Genomic DNA, 21725 nt, shown 5'->3' on the forward strand with positions numbered 1-21725 from the left:
GGTTGTAAATTGCGTCTGTGGACACTCGCGATACGCTGATTGCTTGGAGAAATAGGGGCGCTCGTTTGGGATTTTTCGAGCATCCGGCCAGTTGGGCAAAAAAAGAATAAAATGGGTACGTACCGCCTGAGTGCATGCTGGCACATGGCACGGGGCACGACAGGGTCTGAATTAAGACAGAAATTTGTATCCTCTTGACACCTCTGTAAATGACCAATGAGTCTAACATATTAAATATTCTCTGTCCATTATGAAGGCCGTATTAGCTCGCGGAAGAACAGCAAAGCGTTGTTTAGGGATTTCGCTGCACTCGCTAGACAGCAGCTTCATAGATGCGATGTTGAGAACTCTTGTGTGCTGGTCGTACATGGCTGAATCGTTGCTGGCCAGGGGAGGGATCTACTATGTGCAGTCGGCTGTGTGAAACAGCGCCAAGCGCTGCTAGTTGCCGCCGCCGAAGCCGCAAGACCCGTAATTCGACGTCGCGGCCAAACAACCGGTCTGACAAGAAACACAGCCAAACACTCAACCACAGACACGCCATGTCAGGCAGGCTGAGAGGCCTCAAGCTACTGCCAATGGTGCTCCAGAAACGTCCTCCTTTTCCTTTTCCTTCTCCTTCGAACCCTGTCCACCCTTTCCATTTAGGGGTTACCCCCATCCTAGTTACAGCCGTAAAAGGTGCGGCTCTTGACAATTCATCAAAAAAGACGTTGCCTTATGGCCATATCCTGGGTGAAAGTCAGCATGGGTATTTCAATGTCCATCTGATGCTCCTTTGATTGGTGCTGCTCTCCCTAGATGCACGCCATTCCCTCCGTCTGCTGGCCCTTGTGCATGAATCCGTTTCCCAAACAACGCGGGCCGCCGAGGCGGCGCTCCACGAATGCAACTTTTTCTCTACTATTTGTACTCTAGTCCACTCTTCTTGCGTCACTCTGCTCATCAATGTGAATGTACCCAAAACCCTTGCATGCTCCCTCATTCATAAGGAACAGTTCTCCCCCAGATCATTACTCAAACCACTACCTCCTCTGAGTCCTCCCTGGTTCCCTCTGGATCTCGGTCCCATATTTTTTTTTGTCGCGGGTAACGAGTCTCGGAGAAATTCTGGTGACTGGTGACTGGTTCCGTGGAGGAGGACAGTTGAGAATCTCTGGCCCTTTCACGTGACCCCGCGCACTTTCCTCCCGCGCACCCATAAGACACCGTGGTCGACGAACTTTTCCGCGTCACACCAAAACAATCATTCCTTTCTTCACTACATCTTCCACAACCGACCCTGTGTCCTTCTTTTGTGTCTTTCGGGTTACGGCCTGTCCAATCTTTACGACTCTCGTTTACCTTGTCAACACACTCTTTAGTGCTGTTTCCACTGCTGCTGCTATCCGGCCTCACAACATGCGGTCGTCAGCACTTCTCGTTCTCACCGGCTTCATAGCTGCGGTAACCAATGCTACGCCGGTAGCTCCTGCCCTACCGCAAGCCCTCCCGCAGCTTAAGCGGCTTCACATCCGTCAAGACAACACAACCAACAGCACAGCTCCGTGTGCTCAGGTATCCCAGGCTATCTACAGCAATGGTGGACCCGCCTCTTCAATTCCCACCGTCCCAGCCAAAATAGCGTACGAATGCATTCAGAGTGTTCCATTCAACGCCACTTCCGCCATGAAACTTCTGGACTCTCTGCCTCCCTATCTCGCCTGGCAGAGCACGCTCACCGTTCTGTCTAATCCGCCGGATGAATATGCCAAGAAGGTTCAACCACCAGTTGATATCCTAGGCGGAGTTGAGAAGCTTAAGGCTAGCATTGGCGCTGGCCAATTCAAGTCAGAATACGAGTTTGGTTGGGCTCTCTACACCTTAATCCAGTCGGCTCACGATGGTCACTTTACATACGTTCCTGATTCTGTTGGTTCAATTTTCAATTTCGGGCGGCCGGTACCTTTGGTCTCGGTTTCTGAAGACGGGAAGAAGTTGCCTGCTGTTTTCGCCTACTACGACGTCTTGGGCATGCAGTTCAAGAACATTTCTTATACTCCATCTCCAATCGTTCAAATTAACGGTCAGGATGTCAACGAATACCTCGAAGGGCTCAGCCAATACGGCTCTCTCCAGGATCGCGATGCCTTGTATAATAACATGTTCTACGAGCTTGCCCAGATCAGTCTCGGATCATCTGGCAGCGGCACTGGAATGTTTACTGGAGGTGGTCGAGGACGATGGGTTTATCCTGGCCCAACGACAACCCTGAAATTTGCAAACGAAACTTCGTATACCATGGAGAATTACGCCCGGGTGCTGCAGAGCTTCCGAGGGATCAACACCGGCGAGGAGTTGGCAACCCAATGGTTCTACTATGGTTCTAATGCCGCCTCGACCCAGCTAGGGGAGTCCGCCTCTCCAGCAGCCCTTGCCGTCACCGCTCCTGGCTATCCCACTCCTGTCACCCCTGGACCAAGCAATCTAATCAATGGCTTTTATGTGGATGCTCCTGGCTATGAAGATGTTGCAGTTCTACAGGTACCGAACTTCGTGGGTGAAACGAGTGTAGAACGAGCTTTCCAGAAGACCACCCAAGATTTCCTGCCGAAAGCAGTTGCAGACGGCAAGACCAAATTGATCATAGACGTTCAAGCCAACGGAGGAGGAACTATCCTTCAAGGCTATGACATGTTCAAACAACTATTCCCCTCAATTCTTCCTTATGGCGCCAACCGCTTCCGAGCGACCGAATATGTTGACCTCATTGGACAAGCTTTCAGTGCCTATGCTTCCAAATTCCCCCGCCAGTCGACCTACAACCAGACTCTCATGTCGATCCAGGGTTCCTATTTCGACTACCACCAGGATTCCAATGAGAACTACGAGCGATTCACATCATGGGCCGATAAATTTGGTCCGATTGAGCTGCTTGGAGGTATGCAGTATACCCAAACGATGGAGGTTCTCTTTCAAGCTATGTGCTAACATTTTCCAGACAAATTCACTAATATCGCACGTTGGAATCTTTCGGACGTTCTGATTACGTACAACTCAGGTGGCATCAACATTACCGGATACGGAATATACTCCAATGCCTCCAGCAACCCGCCGCCTTTCAAGGCTGAGAACATTGTTATCCTCACCGACGGCTATTGCGCATCAACCTGTACGATCTTCGCCGAGCTAATGAAACAGCAAGGTGGAGTGAAAACCATCGCTATGGGAGGCCGAAGCAACAAGAACCCGATCCAGGCCATTGGTGGCGTCAAGGGTACGAACAACTACGCATGGAACTATATCCAAAACCTTGGTCAACAGGCAGTCGAAATTGCCCCCGAGGGTCAGGACGAGAAATACAACACCACATTCAAACCATTCTATGCTAATATACCATACAACCGTGCCGCTACCAATCCGGGAGCGAACGTGAGGGACGGGCTTCGCCAAAATGACACCTCCGGTGTTCCGTTGCAGTTCATCTATGAGGAGGCGGATTGCCGACTCTACTACACGCCTGAAATGACAGTCGACGCTACAGCCATATGGAAGGCAGCAGCTGATGCGCAGTGGGGCGGAAAGGGCAATTGCGTCACGGGCGGGGGCTATGGTACCAAACGTGAGGCGCACGAGGTCACGACGAGCTTGAAGCCAAGGCGCGTCAGCCCAAGGGCTCAAGCCTCTTTGCTCCAGCAGTTCGAGGCTTTCGAAAAGAGTTTCGTTCTACAGACGGACTGCACGATGCACGGTGATGGATTCATGCATCCGTAAAGAGAAAGGGTGTTCCTACGGCAGCTCGCTTTCCGAGAAAGCCAGCGTACACTTAACGATTAATATCACCGAAGGACGAATGCCGGATACAGGTGGAGGCATGTAATATCTTAGTTTGTCATAGAACAGGCCGGGTGGCACAAAAACGTGCAGGCTAAAAGCCGGAGAGGTCGACCTCTTTATGACCATAATTCTCAATGACGAAAATACGGACCATATCAATGAATTCAAGAGGATATTTCCACCCTCAAAGTTTGTCTTTTTTCGTTGTCAACCGTGAAATGGATGTAGAAAGAAACCGGAGCTTGCTCGCTTGAAGAGAATGACGTCTCAAAACCCGAGCCATCCGGGCGACAATCACACCCAGCCCTACGAAAGCCCTGCAAGATATGGAGGGTACCAACGTGATCATCCTTCGAAAAGTGACCCAGCGCATCAAAAGAGGAAGATGCCGCGAATATCAAGATCATGAAAGACATTGCTGACCTCTTAGACTGCAATGCATTCTCTGCCAACACGGCCCGGAGTCAGGCGTTGAATCAAGAATTATTGCCATGCTTCCTTTTGGGATCCACGTGTGGGCCTTAGTGCTCCCAAAATAGAACCCGAAGAAAACCTGGGTGTCGGGTGGCTTGAAGCACTGCAACCCCACAACCGCGGTTATATAAGGCCTACAGGTTCTGTACCAACCAAATTCGACAGTATGCTACCCATACGACATCAGCACTGGTGGCCTCCTAGCTTCGCAAGGTCTGAGGTTGTTAGTGAGGCTGGAGGATCACGAAAGTCCGGCTCTCTCGGAGAAACCTTGGGCGACGGAAAGGGCTGAGGGGTGGCGTGTGGAGAAAAGGAGATATTGGCGCGCTCGCTTTGGACGCTTTTGACTTCGCTCTGCACAGACAAATTTCGGTTTACGGACGCCCTTCTCGTCGCTTTGACCAATTACGAGGATGTCTGGAGCCCTTCAAGTCATCTTTCATTGCCTATTAGCTTGATTAGGTGTGTTGGCTGAGTCTCTCCACGCCCGAGCGCGTTTGTTCCAGGGAGTCCCTTTTGCTGTTGTTTCTTAGTGCTGAACAACGCAGCCTACCTTCGGCAAGCCTCTCAGCTCGCAGATCATTTTCTGTGTCTGCGAAGGTTCGATGGCGTCTGCCGGGGAGACCTATTCTCGTTGTGGGTGTCGTTTAACAATCCCTATGATGCAGGTACAGTACGGACCGCACTCGCGAAGCTTTCCTACTTAATACTGACCATGCCTCCCCGTTGGTGTTTCTGCCTCTGTCCACACCGAGTTTTGCGTCACCTTCATTTGCATCTCTTCAGGTCGAAGACCACGTGACTCGGCCTTCTTTTTCGAGTGGTACCTAGGGCGTAACTTTTCAGTCTTACATCTAGTATCTTATAGTTCATATTCGATCAACCTTCCGAGGTCGCTCTTCCACTCAATCCTACATAATCTCCCCTTCCCCTGCCTTCCTTTCGTCATTGCCAGAAGACCAGAAGTCTCTCCATCGTTCGAGACTCCACCATGAAGTCCTCATGCGGATCCAGTCTCCTGCTAGCCAGTATTTTGTCACTTGGCCTGGTCAGTGCCAACCCATTGGTTCCTCGTGCCCTCAAGGTGTCAACGGATGGCAGCTGTGGAGGAACGACTACGTGCCAGGGCTCTACGTTCGGGAATTGTTGCTCGCAGTATGGGTGGTGTGGTTCATCAAGTGCCTGTCAGTACTCCCCTTTATTTTAGCGCATAATACTAATACCATGTCTAGACTGCGGAACCGGGTGCCAACCGGCCTTCGGGACTTGCTCGGGAAGTCCATCAACTGTGAAGCCTACGTCAACTCTCAAGCCAACTTCTACTGCAAAATCTACCTCCACTGGCTCCGCTACCCCAACAGCCACAAGCTTGACCGACTGCTTGAATAGCAAGAATATCCCTATTTCCTTGATTACGTCTCCGGATTATGCAAGCCTCGCTGAACCATTCAATACTCGCCTTCCATACAAGCCTGTCGTCATCGTTCTTCCCATTACTGCCCAGCATGTTCAGGATGCTGTCATCTGTGCATCAAAGGCTGGTGTCAAGGTCCAGGCCAAGAGCGGTGGTCACTCTTACGCATCGTACAGCTCAGGTGGAAAAGATGGCAGCATGATGATCGACCTCCAGCCAATGCAAGGCGTCAAGCTCGACACTACGACTGGCATCGTCACCGTAGGTGGTGGTGTCCGCCTCGGAAATTTGGCAAAAGGCATCTACGACCAAGGAAAGCGAGCTCTTCCCCATGGAACTTGTCCTGGCGTTGGTATCGGCGGACACTCAACCCACGGAGGTTACGGCCATACTAGCCGCAATTGGGGTATGCCTAATTCTTTGCGTGAATCTCCAAATATCCTTACTGACTTGATACAGGTTTGGCTCTGGATACTATTGTGGCGGCTGATGTTGTCCTCGCCAACGGTACGCTAGTGAAGTGTTCCAAGACGCAGTATCCCGATATCTTTTGGGCTATTCGTGGAGCTGCTGACTCTTTTGGGGTCATCGTCAATTTCTACATGCAGACAAATGTAGCACCAACCGCTATCACATACTTCGCCTTCAGCTGGAGTAACATGTTTGGCTCCAAGCAGACCTTCACAAATACGTTCCTACACATCCAGGACTTTGGCAAGAACGCCTCCGTAATCGATAGTCGCATTTCATTTGGTATCTACATGGATGGGTCTACATATAACCTTGGGGGCACATTCTTTGGCACTGTCGATGAATTCAACTCCAAAATCAAGCCCGAGCTCCTTCGCAGCCTTCCAGCACCCACTACCACCACGGTTAAATCACTAGGCTGGATCGACTATCTTGTTCTGCTCTCAGACAAGACAACCATTGAGGAGCCCTTGACTGGCTACGACGAGCACGACAATTTCTTTGCCAAATCGATCACTGTTCCTGAGGCTTCAGGTGGACTCACTGCCACCACCCTCAATGCCTTCTACGACCAAGTCAAGACCGCAGGATCCGTCTCTTGGTTTGTCATCATCAATCTTTATGGTGGTCCAAAATCGTCCATCAACGACCCATCCAAGGACACTAACTTCGCGGCCTACAACGACCGCGACTCCCTCTGGGTGTTGCAGAACTATGGTGAAACCGCTGCCAGCATCCCGTTCATCAATGGTATCAATAATGCCATCACCAAGGCACAGCCTAACACCAACTTCGGCGCGTATCTGAACTACGTGGACCCTAGTTTGGACGCTGCGACGGCGCACAAGGTCTATTATGGAGATGCTTTATATGCCAGGTTGCTGGCATTGAAGAAGACTGTGGATCCTACCAGCGTTTTCTGGAATCCTCAAGCTATCGGTGCTTAGCGGAGAAACGCGAAATGGGCAGATGGTTGGGTGGAACGTATATGCATTATATCTGGCGCCTTACATATGGGAGCATTTTGGATGGAAATTGGGATTATCTTACATGTATTGTCTAATTCATTTCTTTCATTTGAAAGGGCTTGGTAGGCAAGTCCTGTGGTGCCTAATACTTGGCTTCACGAAGGGATATGAGGATATTTGGCACGGAAGATTATTGGCGCATAAATTCTGTGGCTTAGTTGAGACATTACTCCATACCTCGTGGATACAAATCAAGATGTGCATCTCAATCCTCTTGGTTTCCTAAATATGGTTAGCATGACTCGATATGAGAACTCCCTTCTCTGCTTATCTACTAGGGACAATTTCATCACATTAAGACTCACGCATCATAAACATTCAAATCGTATATATATATTTGATTTCTTTGGGCTCACGTACTATAGTAGCAATCCTTGAAAAATGTCTCGTTCTAACAATCATTCAGGGACAACCTCGCCTCACTGATGCTCACTCAATATGCCAATACGAACCCACACGGCTATCCTAACCGCGCTAACTCCTTTCTTTAAAACCAGCAAGACCCATTAATAGATATACCTGCTCTCATGACCCTCCCAAGATAAGATTTCCTCACTAACGCCAACCCATCACATAGCCCTAAATGCAAACGCACATTCTCTTATTCTTAGCTCCCTCACCTAACCCAGGAAGTCCCACAAACATGTATTCTCACTCCCACAACCTTCCTAGCACTATCGCGGCTACTCGTCTAACCTAAGTTCTACCTCCACAACTCTAATCTCCTTCTTCTCCTCAACCCCTTCCTCGCTATGATCCTCGTCCTCGTCATCATCCGTCTCCTCCCCCTTATATTTCTCCAACCTCCCCTGGATTGCCTCTCTAATAGCACCCACCTTAATCTTGCCCTTCCTTACCGCCCGTTTTACCTGTCGCTCACTCCACCAGTCCACCATCGCGATATACAACACCTCGAGGTTCTTAAACCACCGGAGATGATACGTGAACATCTTATATTCATCGTGACCCGAATATGTTAGCACAACCCGCCGCAAACGCTTGAGGTGCTGGAAAGGCATCAATCCCTCCATCGCACGCAGCCGGAAAGTTTCGGTGAAATCCGTGCTCGGGGCTATGGATTTCTCGAAACTACTAGTAGGTTCTGGGCCGAGGAATCGTGAGGATAAGAAGACGATATCGTAGGCAAAGTTAAAGTAGAAGAAAGTTTTGTTGAGAGGGGGTGTATGGAGCGAGATTATTTCGCCGCCGTGGAAAGCCATAATTGCCACTCGGGAGACGTGGGTTGTGTGGAAAAGCGCGGGGAGGGGCGGAATATATCGGATTCGGACGTTCTGGCTTTTGTGGGAGAGTTTTTGGTAGTTGTAGATTTCTAGGAAGTGGGTTCGTGGGGGCGGAGCGGCGAGGGTGAAGATCTTAGTTTGGAGGTTCGGCGGCAGTTTGGAGAAGAGAGAGAAGGATTTGAGGTTTGAGCCAGTGCTGTAGAGGAATGTGTGCAGTTTGGCCATTGGTTTGGTGTTATTGACAAAAGTTTTATTTAGTATGTAGTGAGAATTGGTAGACACGAGTTGGGACCGTATTGAGTGGATGGAGTGAGACCTTTTGTGTTTTTTGTGCGGAGGTGAGGCAACCCCTGAATCGGGACGCCCCATTTCATAGAGCAGAAGTTGGTGTGCTGGGTTTTGAGAAGGTATTGAAAAAAGCTTGAGGAATCGAAGTAATAAAGAGCTAAGGAGTAACCACGTGCGGTTCAAGCACTTAGGCACCAACACTATTGGCTAGTGTCACTGAACAGAGAGCAAGTGGGTGAAAGTAACAAAGCAAGGGCCCTGTGAGTGAAGTTCTATCATCAGTGCTTGTTCGGAAAATCAGCTCAGAACTATCATGCCACACTAAGCATCTGTTCAGAAAATAAGGTTAAGTCGGATTCTGTAGACACTTTTCCAAATCCTCCATGGGGTGGCTTTCGAATATCTTAGCTGGCTTGAGCTTATGAGAAAACACAAAACAATGAACCTTGTGGCGGATATAGTTATTCTGCGGCCCTATCAAACAACCGGTCCCTTATTTACTCTGTTATGTGTTTCAAGCTTCTTGCCGCAATCTAGGAACTTACCACTCGTCTTAGGTACATCTCGCTGAGATATCCGCCTCTTTCTAAGCTATGCTGCCCGATTGACTATGTTGTTCCTCGGATAAGTAACAAGAATCACACACGATAGTTTTACTAGGTAGTTAAGGATCTTCGAAGCAAACGCATGGCCTTAGTAGCGGGTGTGATTTCTTGACAGCACACGTATCCTAAGCATTCAGCTCTGATTTTCAACTTGACTGGTAATCCCAGTGAGATAGATCAAGTATGGTTCAGGGCCCAGACAAGACTATCAGTAGGTGAAACGAAGCTAGGAAGAAGTTGACAACTCTATATCGTATCGTTGACAAATATATTCATTTTTGAGGTGATGGAGCTCGGACGTTTTTTGGTGTCAAAGCAATGTCGAGGGGGAGCATATGACAGGTTTTGCTTAAAGGCAGAAGCCAATTCGAGGCTGTAGAGGGTCAGCACGAGGAGGTAAATAGAGCGGTTTTCTCCTTTGATCGCTAGACTATAGCTCAGTATGCTCTCTTGTGGGGATCGCTGGCACATAAACTGCTTATGTAATCTGACAGGCCTCCATAGTTACTTTACAGGCTGCACAATGATGGAAAACCTTAATATTACTATACTCTCTGGAGAACCTCACCACAAGAATAACAATACCGCGATGCATTTTACCACTTAACGTGAATCTTGGAAGGGCCAATTTAAACCAGAAAGACGCATCTTGCTGACGTTCTTGCTGACTATAGCAAGAGGTTTGACCGTGCAAATTTGTCCTGCTACTGTTCGGCAGTAGGAGCGAATATGTTGTGAAAGATACGAGTTGGAAAGAGATGTAAATATAGTAGTACCAAAGGCCTATTCCACTGCCAATTGATTGAATACCAACGTGCTCTTTGCAAAGATATTAAAAGTACGATGTGGAGGTGTGAAAGAGCGTTTCACTCCTCACTTCGAACACTTCGTCCGTGCTGAACTCTGGAAGCCTCGCCTCACTAGCTCCATCATGTGATGATGTGGCCCGTGCGGACTTCGTTTACTTAAATAGATCGCTGCCTGCACATTTTTCAATCATACTTGTTCGTTCTTCCTTCCCTCCCTGAAAGGTCTAACTTTGCTAACATTTCGATAGACCTTGTTGGGATCACCGAGCTCAAGTATTCGGTCGATCAATCAGGATCTCCTGCATTGCACAGCGCGGAGAGGTCTTGATTTGAATCTCCTTCGGGGGCTTCACCGGCGCAATTTTTGCTGGTCTGCCTTTGGCACTTTATTTTCATTGACTCATCGCCTTGTGCGATGGCTCGAGGAAGAGACTTAAGACAGTTAACCCTAATTTATTATGTTCCATCCAAGTTGTGGTCATGATATCTTGCGTTGTCTGTTGCAGGCTATTGCTAGCTTTGTTGAGTTTGAATGTTTTGACTGCATAATTTTGGTTGAGTGTGGTGAATATTTCTGGCAGTAGCAGCGGACTCACAATGCAATGAATAGCACATGTAGCTGAAATCACAATAGAGAAAGTATTTGTAACAGTCTATTATTTTCGTGGCGTGAGGTCATTGACGCTTGTTATTGCAGTGGCACTTGAAGGAGCTGGTTGAAGGCAATGGTGCCTCACATCGCAACCGATTCCCTTCATGCTTCCTTTCTATCAGTTATGATAACACACATCGGCACACTATAATAGCTAGTCATGATGCTGGAGTCATAACGCGCGATGATGCTTAGGTATCACAACTTCCCAGTGTCGCCCGTGGTCAACCGTTGAGCATTGTCCCTCAGTCCAACACAATCGACATCCTCCGCTACATCTTCTAACTCTCCACCCTTAGCCTCTCCCAATGCCCTATACTTCCTCCGCTTCTTCTTATCTGCACTGGCTTTCTTCTTACTCTTCGCTCTTGCCTTAATAGCAGTTCGACTCTCCTCACCCTTTTCCAGCTCCTCAATGCGTTCTCCTAGCACCCTCCTTGCAATCTTGCGGTTTTGGCTCCTCGACCTGGTTTCCTGGCACTTTACCACAATGCCTGTAGCAAGATGCTTGAGCTGGACAGCCGACGACGTCTTGTTGATTTTCTGGCCCCCAGGTCCGCTCCCTTTGAGGAAGTTCTCTTCAACCTCCGAGTCAAGTATCACGCGACGAGGAGGAAGCTGTTTCGTCTGGGACAAGCCGGTCGAAGTGAAGGGGCGGGCGTGCAGAATGCCATTGGGGAGGATGGAGAAGCAGGTGGGGCGGAGGAATGGAAGCCGGAGGAGGGAGGATGGTGGCATTAATGTGAAGTCAAGATTGGAAGGCGCAGAGATGCGCCATTACGATAGCATAATGCATGGAACGTTCGAAGGAAATATTCGAATTAATTCTCAGGGTTCCGCATTAAAGCGGATGATCCTATCTCGCACCAAACCTGCAACTGCCGCAGAAAGGCGCCGCTTCGGAGCAGGTGCGGCGGCCCCAGCCGATTGGGAGCGAGCAAATTTCCAGCTCACAGTAATCCCTTTCCCACACGACGACATTGACATTGACATTGACATTTCTCTCCCCCCGTCCAGTCGCTCGTTAACCACAGACCCAGCCGTCCCATAACCCTGCGATTCGCACTTCCTGGTCGTGTTACAGCTTCAGCGGACAAATCACGAGTCAACCATGGTGGACTCGACAACCATCTCGACCCTCGTCCTCCTCGGTGCTGCGGCCCTCCTCCTCGCGACAGCCACCGTCTACCCGTCTAACTTGCTCCGCTGGTTACAGCGAAAGCGATATCAATACGAAGTCACCTTCTCGTTGTACATGCTTACGTCGACGGAAAAATTTATATTCAGTATGCTCCCCAAGTTCCACAAGAACCCCTTTCTCCTTCTCCCAGATTGGATCTATCAAGAAGCTAATTGTCCCCTCAGACTCGATCCTGTTCCTCATTCTCTCCCTCCTCATCATCGCCGCCTCCCTCTATCTCCCCGAACATGTCCAAACCATTGCAAACCGCATGTTCTACTATTGGTTCGGTGACGAAGACTCGCTCAACGGCGCAAGCAAAGCTGCGCAACAAGTCCTCACCACTTCGTCCAAAGTAATCCGCGACGCGGCCACTTCCTTCCTCGGCAAGGACGCCCTCCACCATCAACGGGTTGCCGGTGGTCTTGCCGGTGCCGGCTGAGGCTACATGGAGCCGTGAGTTTCCCTTGCGCTTGAGATTGAGTTTGTGGAACGAGTTCGTCTCCGGAACTATGGAAGTGGAAGAACGAGGTCGGTATATAGAAAATAAGGGGTCAAGCGAGCTCCGACGCGTCCCTTGCATAACGGCTGCCGTGTTTGGTGTTTGTCGCTTGGGAAAATTCTAATCCTGGATTCCCGGCCCCAAGCCATATGTCATGACCCTGTGGTGATAGCATAGCTTGCGGAGCCGTTATAATATTTTGCATGGTTAGGCGTTCAGAGGAGGAGGCTCAGGACGGGCCGTGCCTTGGCGACCAGCCATCCAGCCATTCATGGCATACCACTTAATCTTAATGTCTTTTTCTCTGACGGGAGTATACTTGTTTCCTGTGAAGCATTTGAGGCCTCCCTCTCCTCGGCTTCTGTGCTTGACCTATGTCTGCCCACTTATTGCCCGGGGTCCTCAGGCCTCAAGACTTTGTACGTTAACTTTGTGTTGCATCCTAATTTGGAAAGCAACATATCACAGTGCCAATCAGGACATCGGATTGAGAAACATTTGATTCATGGTTAGGTACCGAAGTATTTGGAATTAAAAGTAATACGCGACCCAGACCCGTCCTCTTGGGCAAGGCCGATCGGCATAATTCAGACGAACAGGGGGGAAACGACGACAACTCGAACCCATATCAACCAGCTGTGACGGGAAAGAAACATAGTAGGTAAACATGGAGGAACGCCATCAGGTACCTATCTATACATGGTCGTGAACGTACAGGTGCCTTCCATATCCTACATACCGGCAGAATAATGACAAGGAAAATAGAAAGGAGATACAGCGAAATGGTGAACGCTGCCTAGTAAGGCTGCTCAATGTACATCCCACAATGCAGAGCCCAGATCCCGTGAAACCATATGGAAGAGCTCCCGACTCGGCTTTTAGCATCACGACGTCTGATAGGATCCTTGACTCTGTTGTCGTGTCTTCGTCTTGAAGGCGTGTACGACGTTCAAACCCCAAAAATGACACGGGCAGCATCCTCGAGAGCAGCCGGGGTGTAGCTGCTGCAAGTGATGAGGGCTGGAAACTCCCTGACCCCATCTTCGTGAACCTGGCTGCCGGCGCCGTTTGTGATCAGGAGTAAAAGGAGAGACACGCTGGTAAGGGTTTTGTCCTCTTGGACTTTTCTCGTGATGTCTCGGGCAAACTTCGTCTGATCGTCGTAACCGAGAGTACTTTGCACTGTAACGTTCTCAGTAGTGCACACGACCACTACTACAGACCCCGCCGAACTAAGGAAGTCAATGTGAGTTGGTGTGATGCCTCGGCTTGGGACGTAGGGAACGTGTCGAATGCGTCGATGGCGTTTCGAAAGTGATCTCCCAAGAGGCTCGAAGGGATCCATGTCTCTCTGGAGCTCGGTCGAAGGTGGATGGGGAACGACCGGTGTGAATAGGATAATGTACTCGGCCTGGTTCAGACTTCGAAATCTTTCGAGGGTTCCCGCCGGGCATCTGACGAGGGAGGCATTCCCTGTGGAGGCACTCTGCAGAAGGGCCGTAAGAGTCGATACTCCTGGAGTCGTCATCTTGCGACTGTGTCCAGTCTGAGATTTTGAGGATGTTCTGAATTTACGTTCGCCCATGTTGAAAGTGGGAACAAAGTGCTTTTCAAGGTACCAGCCAAAAGTGAGGTGATGTGTAATCCCACGTGGTAGATAGCGCGATGTACCAAAGAAGGAGTTAGTCAATGGAAAGAGGGAGCTGCTCCCCACTTCTGGCGCTGACGTCCTTTTGACCTGTGCGGCAACACACCAGACTATGGACCAGAGCTTCTATCAATTGCCTGAGAGATATCGGGTAGGGTTTCGGAAGCCGGATGAAGAGTTGAGGCGCGAAGACAGGATGTCGCTGCCTCCAGGGGCCGTCCCAAACAACGACCGAGCCGGAACAGGTATCGTCAATAGTGGATGAAGCACCGTATCAATGGGAAGTGTTTCAAATACAATCAACAAGAAAAGAGTAAGACGTTACCACCCAAGGACATCAGCCTCAATCCATAGGGATGTTGGGCAAAGTAGAAGTATTAAGTGTTGAGGGATCGCAAAATGGACCGTGGCCTCCTCGGTGGTTCCTGCGATAACTTCTGTTCCGTGATGTTAATTAAGGAAGAGGCTCTCCAAATATAATGTCAATAATATTGGAGGTGATCTTAATGGTGATACTGCATGAGAGAGAGAGAAAGGTAGTACGAGATCTTGGGCACGTTCATACCGCATGGTGTTAAAAAAAAGCAACAGCCTTTGACTTGGCTAGAGGGGAGGGCCCGCTGCAGGACGAGGCTTTCCAGAACCCGAGGTACCGCTGACACACATAGACGCTCCAGTGCGGCGCTGTTACACGAAAAGGATTCTAGTTCAGCGGGCAATGGTCCGTCTGGTGAAGAAGAAACACTGGATGTTGGGTAGCAAACCTTCTCCAAGACCGACAGGGGATGGAATGCTTGCGGAGATAATTATGTTAATTCACACGAAAATCTGGTCCAGGGAGTGGAACGTGGGCAGATTGGTACAGCTGAGGGCAATAGATGCTGGTGTGATTGAGAATGAGTGGTGATCCTCATGACCGAAGGTGACCCCCTTGGCCGACGCGCAACGGGACGAGAGACCACATTAACGCATGCCTGGGTGACGCCGCAGGCCAGTAGAGTTGAGACAGGCCACCAGCAACCCGGGATGAGAACTGATCCAGAAGATCCGCCATCTGTACGGCATCGTCAATATGTGTGGCGCGCGGGGGTTGTGACGTTTCCAGTCGACTCAGCAGGAAGTGTAAAGCCGTTGCAAGTTGATCGCTGAGCATACGAGGGCCGGCGACCACTTAGGAGCAAGCAAGTGCGCGCCAGGCGACTGCAGACTATCAATCGATGCTTGCTGTGTAACGTGGTAATCGAGACACTCTTTGCAAGCGGTCGGCGGAAGGCGAGGGCTGCAAATGGCGCCCAGTGACCAAGAGACCATGCAAGTGACTGCTGCAAGATAGAGTGCCGCAATTGGGCGCCTATGATGCGAGCCGCGGGCGAAAGTCGATGCCATGTCCGGCGTGCTTACTAGCAGCCGCTCCGGGAGCGGACGTTGCGCAGAGAGGATTGCGTTGGCGGACATTCACGATTGCAACATCGCGGTGAATACGCCGAGGTCTGCAGTGGAGAGAGGTTGATCGGGAACACAGAACGTGCGGAGCGGAACGACAAAATGGCTTGCGCGAGGCAGATCTGGGGCATGCATTCACTTGGCGGCGGCTCTCGCTTATGTAAACTCTCGAATAGGCGGAAGACGCGCCGGACCACAACACCACCTCCTCTGCTGCTTACGCCTTTGTCTCACTGCGTGCATAAAAGAGAGCAACGTGATGCCTTCTATTGCTGATAATAGTGAGAGCATGACCTTCTATTTTTCAACACTCTCCGAAAGCTAATGCAGTTATAGGCGAGCGGCCCACGAGCTTGCGCGACGCAGTGGAAGCTTTGGAGGAAGGTTTGTGTCCTCTCGTGTAATTAGATTCGTTGCTTACAACGGCCTCCAGCGTCCAGAACTCCATCCAAGAAGAGAGCTAAATCCAAGGTTTCTGACGCTATTGATGTTATTTGCCGCCACGCGTTTGACAGAGGGCTTGACGAAGACTCTCTTCGAACTCTAGTCCAGATAGCTGCACGAAAGACACAATTAGACCAAACGAGTGTGGCTACTCTGGTCCAAAACCTGTATCCTTCCCAGCAAGTGTCCGAGGATGTCGTAGTAACCGTCGTTGGGGCACTAGGCCAGGGGAAGGGCAAACCGTCACCGGGAATTCAGAATGGTCTGGTCAAATGGCTCACCTTCGTATACGAAATCCTTGAAGACCCCAGGACATTATCTCGTTTGTATGGGGTGCTTTTTGGAATGCTCGATATGATTAGCATCAGGTGCGCATTTCTTAAATCCGATGTCGCTCGTGCTAAGTTTATCAGGACATCACTGTGTCATCTGCTCTCTCTGATTACGCGGCGGAAGCATGTGAAACCCTTTAGGATTCAACAGCTGTACGTTCATCCCGCTCAGTTCTGAAATTTCACGATTCCCGGCTATTGACGTGATCAAAGACTAGAACTCTCCCGTAGTCTTGGGAACGAACCTGCAATACAAGGCCTACTTCGCATTTACAAGGATTACTATCCTGATATCATTCTCGGAAGTACTGCTACAAGCCGGCGTTCTTTTCCTGCAGTAAGTATCAACTCTCCGCACTCTTGGTACAACTGAATGCGTTTGAAGTTTTATCATGGTTACTGTGGCACTAATTGAACCAATCGCTAATGTTTCTAGCGACCTGACCCTGAATGGCGGGCGAGGATACTTGCAGTTCAAGAAGCTAGCGCTAGAACGAATGAGTCGCAGTCTAAGCAACACAATGGCTTTAGAGTTCTAAGAAAAGGACCGAAGAGGAGCAAGGTGTCGGTTATCCCCGAGGTGCACACATTCCACGCCAATGAGGTAAAGTGTCCGTCAAGATTTTAGGCTATATACCATGCTCACCTAGAATAACAGACGTCTGTGACACTGGAGGAGATTGACACTGTGACAGATTTCGTGGAAAAGCTCGATAGGATCGAGCTTCCAGGACAGCTTATCTCGTTTCTGACGGATCCCCTCCTGCAGAAATACTTGATGCTGAAGCAGTCGGAGAGAGCATCAAGGAGAATCAATCTATGGCTCTCGATATATCTTGAAGAGGAATATGAGGCGGTGAGACGCGGCACTGGTACTTCAGAGTATCTGGGTGAGCTTCTCGCGGGACTACACAAACAGACGCAGTACACAAAGGTAGCCCGGTCCTGTTAACCGTAACCAGAGCGCTTGACTAATTTTGGCCAGACACTATTACCTATTACCTCAACGTTCCTCAAAGCATACTTAATGGTGTGGGACGGCGTTAAGGATGTTGATGCTATCTTTGGCTTGCTCTCATATATTCAGCTCCAGCCATTTGATGGTCAGCCGTCCAAACCTTTGATTGGACAAGAACACGCACTAAGACCTTGCAGATGCGTATAACACCTTTCTCGGCCCTGCAGAGAATGCTTTTGTAGTACAAAGCCCTGAGGCATACTGCAAACTTCTATCCTTCTACACAAACCTTTTGCGCCACTGGATGGCTGAGGCGACTCCCCAGCCTTCTGACCCTATCCAACTTGCAACTGGCTCTCCTGACCAACAGGCTCTTGAAGAACTAGTAGCACACGTCTCCAAGATGTCCTCATCGCTACTCCTTTCTATTCCAACAGCCTCTAACGCTCCTCTGATATCCTCAATCCTCTCATTCTACGAGATCTTGTCGTTCTCCTCTCATCCACGAGTCGTTCCGATCCTGCTTCCGTCCCTACAGCTAGCATATTTCTTAGCGCAGAGCCACGCTCTGGCTACAGTATCACGAACCTACGGCATATATGCGAATTACAAGACAGCGTTCGACAAACATCCTAAGCCTATTCAATCCTATTATCTCGTCTCGGTAACGAACTCATTCAACATGGTCTTGAGGGACATTTACAACTCTCTGTGGGGATCTAAAGCTCTCTTGGCAGTCGAAAGCAAGTCGCATGGATTTCTGTGCATGCCGCCTTTACGAGCTTCTTTTCAAATATATCTTGGAGACCTTGATCATGAGTATGCTGTTGGGCTTGCCTTCGGGCTTTCACACAATGCCTCACTGGCTTCGCTCTCTGCTGCTGCCTGGAGATCCCTAGAAGAAGCTGAGATCGATGATAAAGGATATGACCGAGACTATGTCACCTGGCACACGGGTCCTGTGTCTCAGCGAAAGGTCGAGGTACTGAGTAAGAACGGAGGAGTGTCTGTTTCATGGGACCAGTACCGGATACACGTGCTGAAGTGGATGGCTGATAGAGGGTGCAGTGGCTTCAAAGACTTGTTGTCCGCTACAGTGTCGAATATCAAGGGCCGAGCCTAATCAGAAGGGAACAGTTTCTAGAGAAAGCCTGATTCTTTTGTTGGAGATCCATCCCTTTATTTTGGGAGCTCTGTTGCATCTCTTGTATGGATGATTATCCTGAGGTCTGTCTATGAAGACTGCCACATGCTCCAGTAGTAGTTAGTATGTCCCAAATTATAGAAGAATGCACTCCTGCACTGGCTTGGAAATTGTTATCACGTGATATTACGCCACTCATACATGGCGTTGAAGTTGCGAAATGACGATGCACGGCTCCGGATGTTATCGATAAAGCTCTCACCTCACCTTTACATCAAACTCTCTCAGGCCAAACCCATCCCTACCGCCACAAAGCTCTTACCACCGACAGCGATGAAGAAACTTATTGTATAATGGCTAAAATCATATCGTGCAGCTTAGCGACTGTGCAGCTAGGGAATTCCAGGGTAAGTTCTTGTATTTTCAACGGAGGACGGTTTGTTTGCTTGGAAGCGCTGCCGCTCGGTAACGGAACAGGGCTTTTGGACCACGGCACACTCACTCCATTAGCATACTTCACTCTAACGCGTCTATCGGTACTCAGTCTAGCTTAGCTCTATGCTTAACTTTACTAAGAAAGGCGCTATTGCATTATGTCCTTTCGACACGTAGTGTATCGATAGCCTTGTGGAACAAGGACTAATAATACATTGCTAGTTCACGAAACGAGAAGAGAGACCAGCCCTCAGCACCTGGAGATGTGAACTCACAGCACTTTCTCAAGTGTACAATCTCTACTTCGTTGCCTACAGCGAATATATCTATGTCTACCAGCCAAACTTTCCTGATCAACACTTGGCGGACGAGCCAGACCTAATTCTACATCCGCCAGTATCAAGTCCGAATCTCGAACCTGGGATTGACCCGCTATGTCCTCATTCAATCACTCGAATCCTTATCGATTTCCTCGGAAATGAAGAGATAGTTCTAGTAACCTGCGATGACGGCGACGTGATCGGCTACAGCGTTCCACAAATCCAGCAAGCCGTCGAGAAGCGCGCCGAAGGTCGATGCAGTGAACAGGAACCAGTCGGAGACGAGATCCGGGTCTTCTTGCATCGGAATGTTGAGGGCAGTGCCTGGGGTTTGGCAGTCCACCGGGAGGCCCGCATGATAGCGATCAGTGCGAATACAAAGGTTGTCACTGTGCTTGCATTTGCACTTGCAAGCCCTGAAGAATCCGACTCCTACTTAGATTCTTATATGCCGAAGTAAGTCCTGTGCAGTAATAGCCTGACAGACTTTGATCACTGACTTCTAAGCCACAGTGGGCCGGACGCCTCAGACTTTCCTTACCCTCGACAGCAAGATCACATTTTTACGTTGCCTGCAGAACACAACATTCCTTCTGTCTCATTCGACAATAGCGGAGCCGACTCCACTGGGAGGTGGCTGCTCAGCGCTGTCGTATCTGGCCAAGTCCACTTGTGGGACCTCCACAACCCCGACGCACCAGCTCGAACAATACAGACAGGATTCTGTGCGGGGGTCCATAATCCAAAAGAAGCCCCAGCTGTATGCACCTGCGCTGACGCCGGAGCGCTTCCCCACGCAGCATGGAATGCCATGTTTGTAGATACTAGGTCGTGCCGGAAAACCTACTCCATCCGCGACGCACTTGGATCCAATCCATTGCAGTACACACCCTGTATTTGGGTATCCAAAGCAAGTCTAGAGATTGACTGGAAAAATGGACTTTTAGCCGAGGATTCAAAAATTGACTTCGAGCCTATTACCCCTCATTTCGATAGCGACGATGAAGGAAATGGCAACGGCCACGAAAGTGAGAATGAGAGTGATAAAGACGAAGATCAGGAGATACAAGAGGCTTGGGAAGCTTTCGTAGAACCCGGAAATACACTGGATGATGGGAGTGCGTCTGAAAGCGAGTCGGAAGACGTGGATCACGAAATACCAGACGCTGCAGAGGATGTCGGAGAGCCTGGGGAGGACGAAGATATTTTCGCGAGTGGCCTAGAAGCTGAGGTTCAGGAGGCACCACAGGCCGCCGAAGGTGTTTCTAGCCTCCAACAGGACGAAGCTATCTCTGAGAGCGGATCGGAAGAGGAAGGGGAGTCTCAAACCGAACAGCAGCTCAGTGTCTCGGGACTTGGATTCCAACAAATGGTCGAGGCAACACTCCGACAGCCAACCACGGTCAAAAGGTCATATTTCAAATTGAAAACAGAGCCAGGTCCACGGCAACCAGCACCAAAATGTCCGATAATCATTATCACCAAGGAAGACGTTTATCTCGTTCAGCTCTTCAAACCCCCTAACAGGAGCATCATGTATGACCGCCGAAACGATCCTGTCATCGCCGCTCGCAATCCGCTCTTCGTCAACAATGGTGACCCATATACCCAGAAGCAGTGTGACCGCCTTTGCTTCGCAGCACAAATCCCCGAACTGGGCATTTTCATCGTCGGCTCGCCACTCGGTCGCGTCGCCATTTTCCGTCTCACGCAATTTCAAACCCAGCACGAGGGCCGCCAAGATACTGTGTATGGATTCAGACAAGAATACCTGATACCCGCGACGAACAGATTGGGTCATGTTGAGGCGACGCATAACCAGCTTGGCAGGCTGGTGGGTATGGCCGTGAGTCCCGTGCAGGGTATGTTGGACTTGCCAGCCGAAGAGGTCGAGGAAGAAAAGGAAAACCCAAAGCTTAGCGCAGAGCAGAGGACGTCAACCGCTGGTGGTAGGAGGTGGCGGCTCATGCTTCATTATTCGAGCCACACTGTGCTGACGTATGATATTGGGAAGTTCCAGGAAGAGGAAGAGACTAGTCTGGGAGCCCTTGTGGTTTGAAGGGAAACAGGGGCAAAGTGGGCAAAACGAAAGCATTGGGTAATTGGACTTGACTTGGACTGCGGCGCATGCTTCTGGATCTGGAGCTGGACTAAAGCTTGGGTTTAGCGCACAGATTGGGTGACTTCTGGGAGAGTGTTCATTTCCCTTCGTTGGACGCTGTAGGTGGGCATGGCATTGCATGGTAATTGGACTTCTTTCATTTGCATCACGGTAGCAGTATACCCTCTTTTAGCGCGAGGGAGCATAGCAGGAAGTATTGGGGGACACCACGCAATTTGAACTCGTTGTTAGCGCCTTTTTGGCTCGGTCGGGAGAATCCGGGTATCCCACAACCAATTATGAGGATGTTCATGTATGTCTCTAGCTCATTTCTAGTTTCCGGGAGCGGTTCTCTAGGATGCTCTCATCTGTCCTCAGTTGGGCAATATCATACTCCTATCAGATTCTTCATGTGTCCTG

At 49.8% G+C, this 21725-nt stretch overlaps 8 protein-coding genes across 8 annotated transcripts; 5 read left to right on the forward strand and 3 right to left on the reverse strand.

Annotated features, from left to right (window-relative positions):
* The first annotated feature begins 1034 nt into the window (after positions 1–1034).
* Positions 1035–4127, forward strand: BDR25DRAFT_297721 (peptidase S41 family protein-like protein). The gene is made up of 2 exons (XM_033689021.1): positions 1035–2920; positions 2981–4127. The coding sequence occupies exons 1-2, from the start codon at positions 1402–1404 to the stop codon at positions 3751–3753; spliced, it is 2292 nt and encodes a 763-aa protein (XP_033540466.1). The 5' UTR covers positions 1035–1401; the 3' UTR covers positions 3754–4127.
* Positions 4128–4932: 805 nt separating this feature from the next.
* BDR25DRAFT_107280 (FAD-binding domain-containing protein) lies at positions 4933–7185 on the forward strand. Its single transcript, XM_033683519.1, has 3 exons — positions 4933–5474; positions 5523–6110; positions 6164–7185. Exons 1-3 carry the CDS (start codon positions 5282–5284, stop codon positions 7120–7122), a joined length of 1740 nt encoding a protein of 579 aa, XP_033540467.1. The 5' UTR covers positions 4933–5281; the 3' UTR covers positions 7123–7185.
* Positions 7186–7886: 701 nt separating this feature from the next.
* BDR25DRAFT_319831 (uncharacterized protein) lies at positions 7887–8669 on the reverse strand (the record flags this gene model as incomplete). The annotated part of the gene is made up of 1 exon (XM_033691854.1): positions 7887–8669. One exon carries the CDS (start codon positions 8667–8669, stop codon positions 7887–7889), a length of 783 nt encoding a protein of 260 aa, XP_033540468.1.
* A 2143-nt stretch (positions 8670–10812) lies between these two features.
* BDR25DRAFT_307657 (uncharacterized protein) lies at positions 10813–11637 on the reverse strand. Its single transcript, XM_033690876.1, has one exon. It carries the CDS (start codon positions 11534–11536, stop codon positions 10997–10999), a length of 540 nt encoding a protein of 179 aa, XP_033540469.1. The 5' UTR covers positions 11537–11637; the 3' UTR covers positions 10813–10996.
* Positions 11638–11796: 159 nt separating this feature from the next.
* Positions 11797–12778, forward strand: BDR25DRAFT_347117 (uncharacterized protein). The gene is made up of 2 exons (XM_033694232.1): positions 11797–12084; positions 12164–12778. Exons 1-2 carry the CDS (start codon positions 11910–11912, stop codon positions 12418–12420), a joined length of 432 nt encoding a protein of 143 aa, XP_033540470.1. The 5' UTR covers positions 11797–11909; the 3' UTR covers positions 12421–12778.
* A 428-nt stretch (positions 12779–13206) lies between these two features.
* BDR25DRAFT_107321 (uncharacterized protein) lies at positions 13207–14552 on the reverse strand. Its single transcript, XM_033683521.1, has one exon. The coding sequence runs from the start codon at positions 14063–14065 to the stop codon at positions 13430–13432; it is 636 nt and encodes a 211-aa protein (XP_033540471.1). The 5' UTR covers positions 14066–14552; the 3' UTR covers positions 13207–13429.
* Positions 14553–15830: 1278 nt separating this feature from the next.
* On the forward strand, positions 15831–18598 carry BDR25DRAFT_337763 (Mis6-domain-containing protein; the record flags this gene model as incomplete). The annotated part of the gene is made up of 8 exons (XM_033693222.1): positions 15831–15852; positions 16005–16383; positions 16429–16500; positions 16561–16684; positions 16784–16951; positions 17006–17281; positions 17333–17450; positions 17503–18598. The coding sequence occupies 8 exons, from the start codon at positions 15831–15833 to the stop codon at positions 18426–18428; spliced, it is 2085 nt and encodes a 694-aa protein (XP_033540472.1). The 3' UTR covers positions 18429–18598.
* A 130-nt stretch (positions 18599–18728) lies between these two features.
* On the forward strand, positions 18729–21614 carry BDR25DRAFT_347120 (uncharacterized protein). Its single transcript, XM_033694233.1, has 3 exons — positions 18729–18856; positions 19107–19660; positions 19718–21614. Exons 1-3 carry the CDS (start codon positions 18803–18805, stop codon positions 21261–21263), a joined length of 2154 nt encoding a protein of 717 aa, XP_033540473.1. The 5' UTR covers positions 18729–18802; the 3' UTR covers positions 21264–21614.
* Positions 21615–21725: the final 111 nt, after the last annotated feature.

The sequence above is a fragment of the Lindgomyces ingoldianus genome, assembly GCF_010093535.1.
Source record: "Lindgomyces ingoldianus strain ATCC 200398 unplaced genomic scaffold BDR25scaffold_57, whole genome shotgun sequence".
NCBI lineage: Eukaryota > Fungi > Ascomycota > Dothideomycetes > Pleosporales > Lindgomycetaceae > Lindgomyces > Lindgomyces ingoldianus.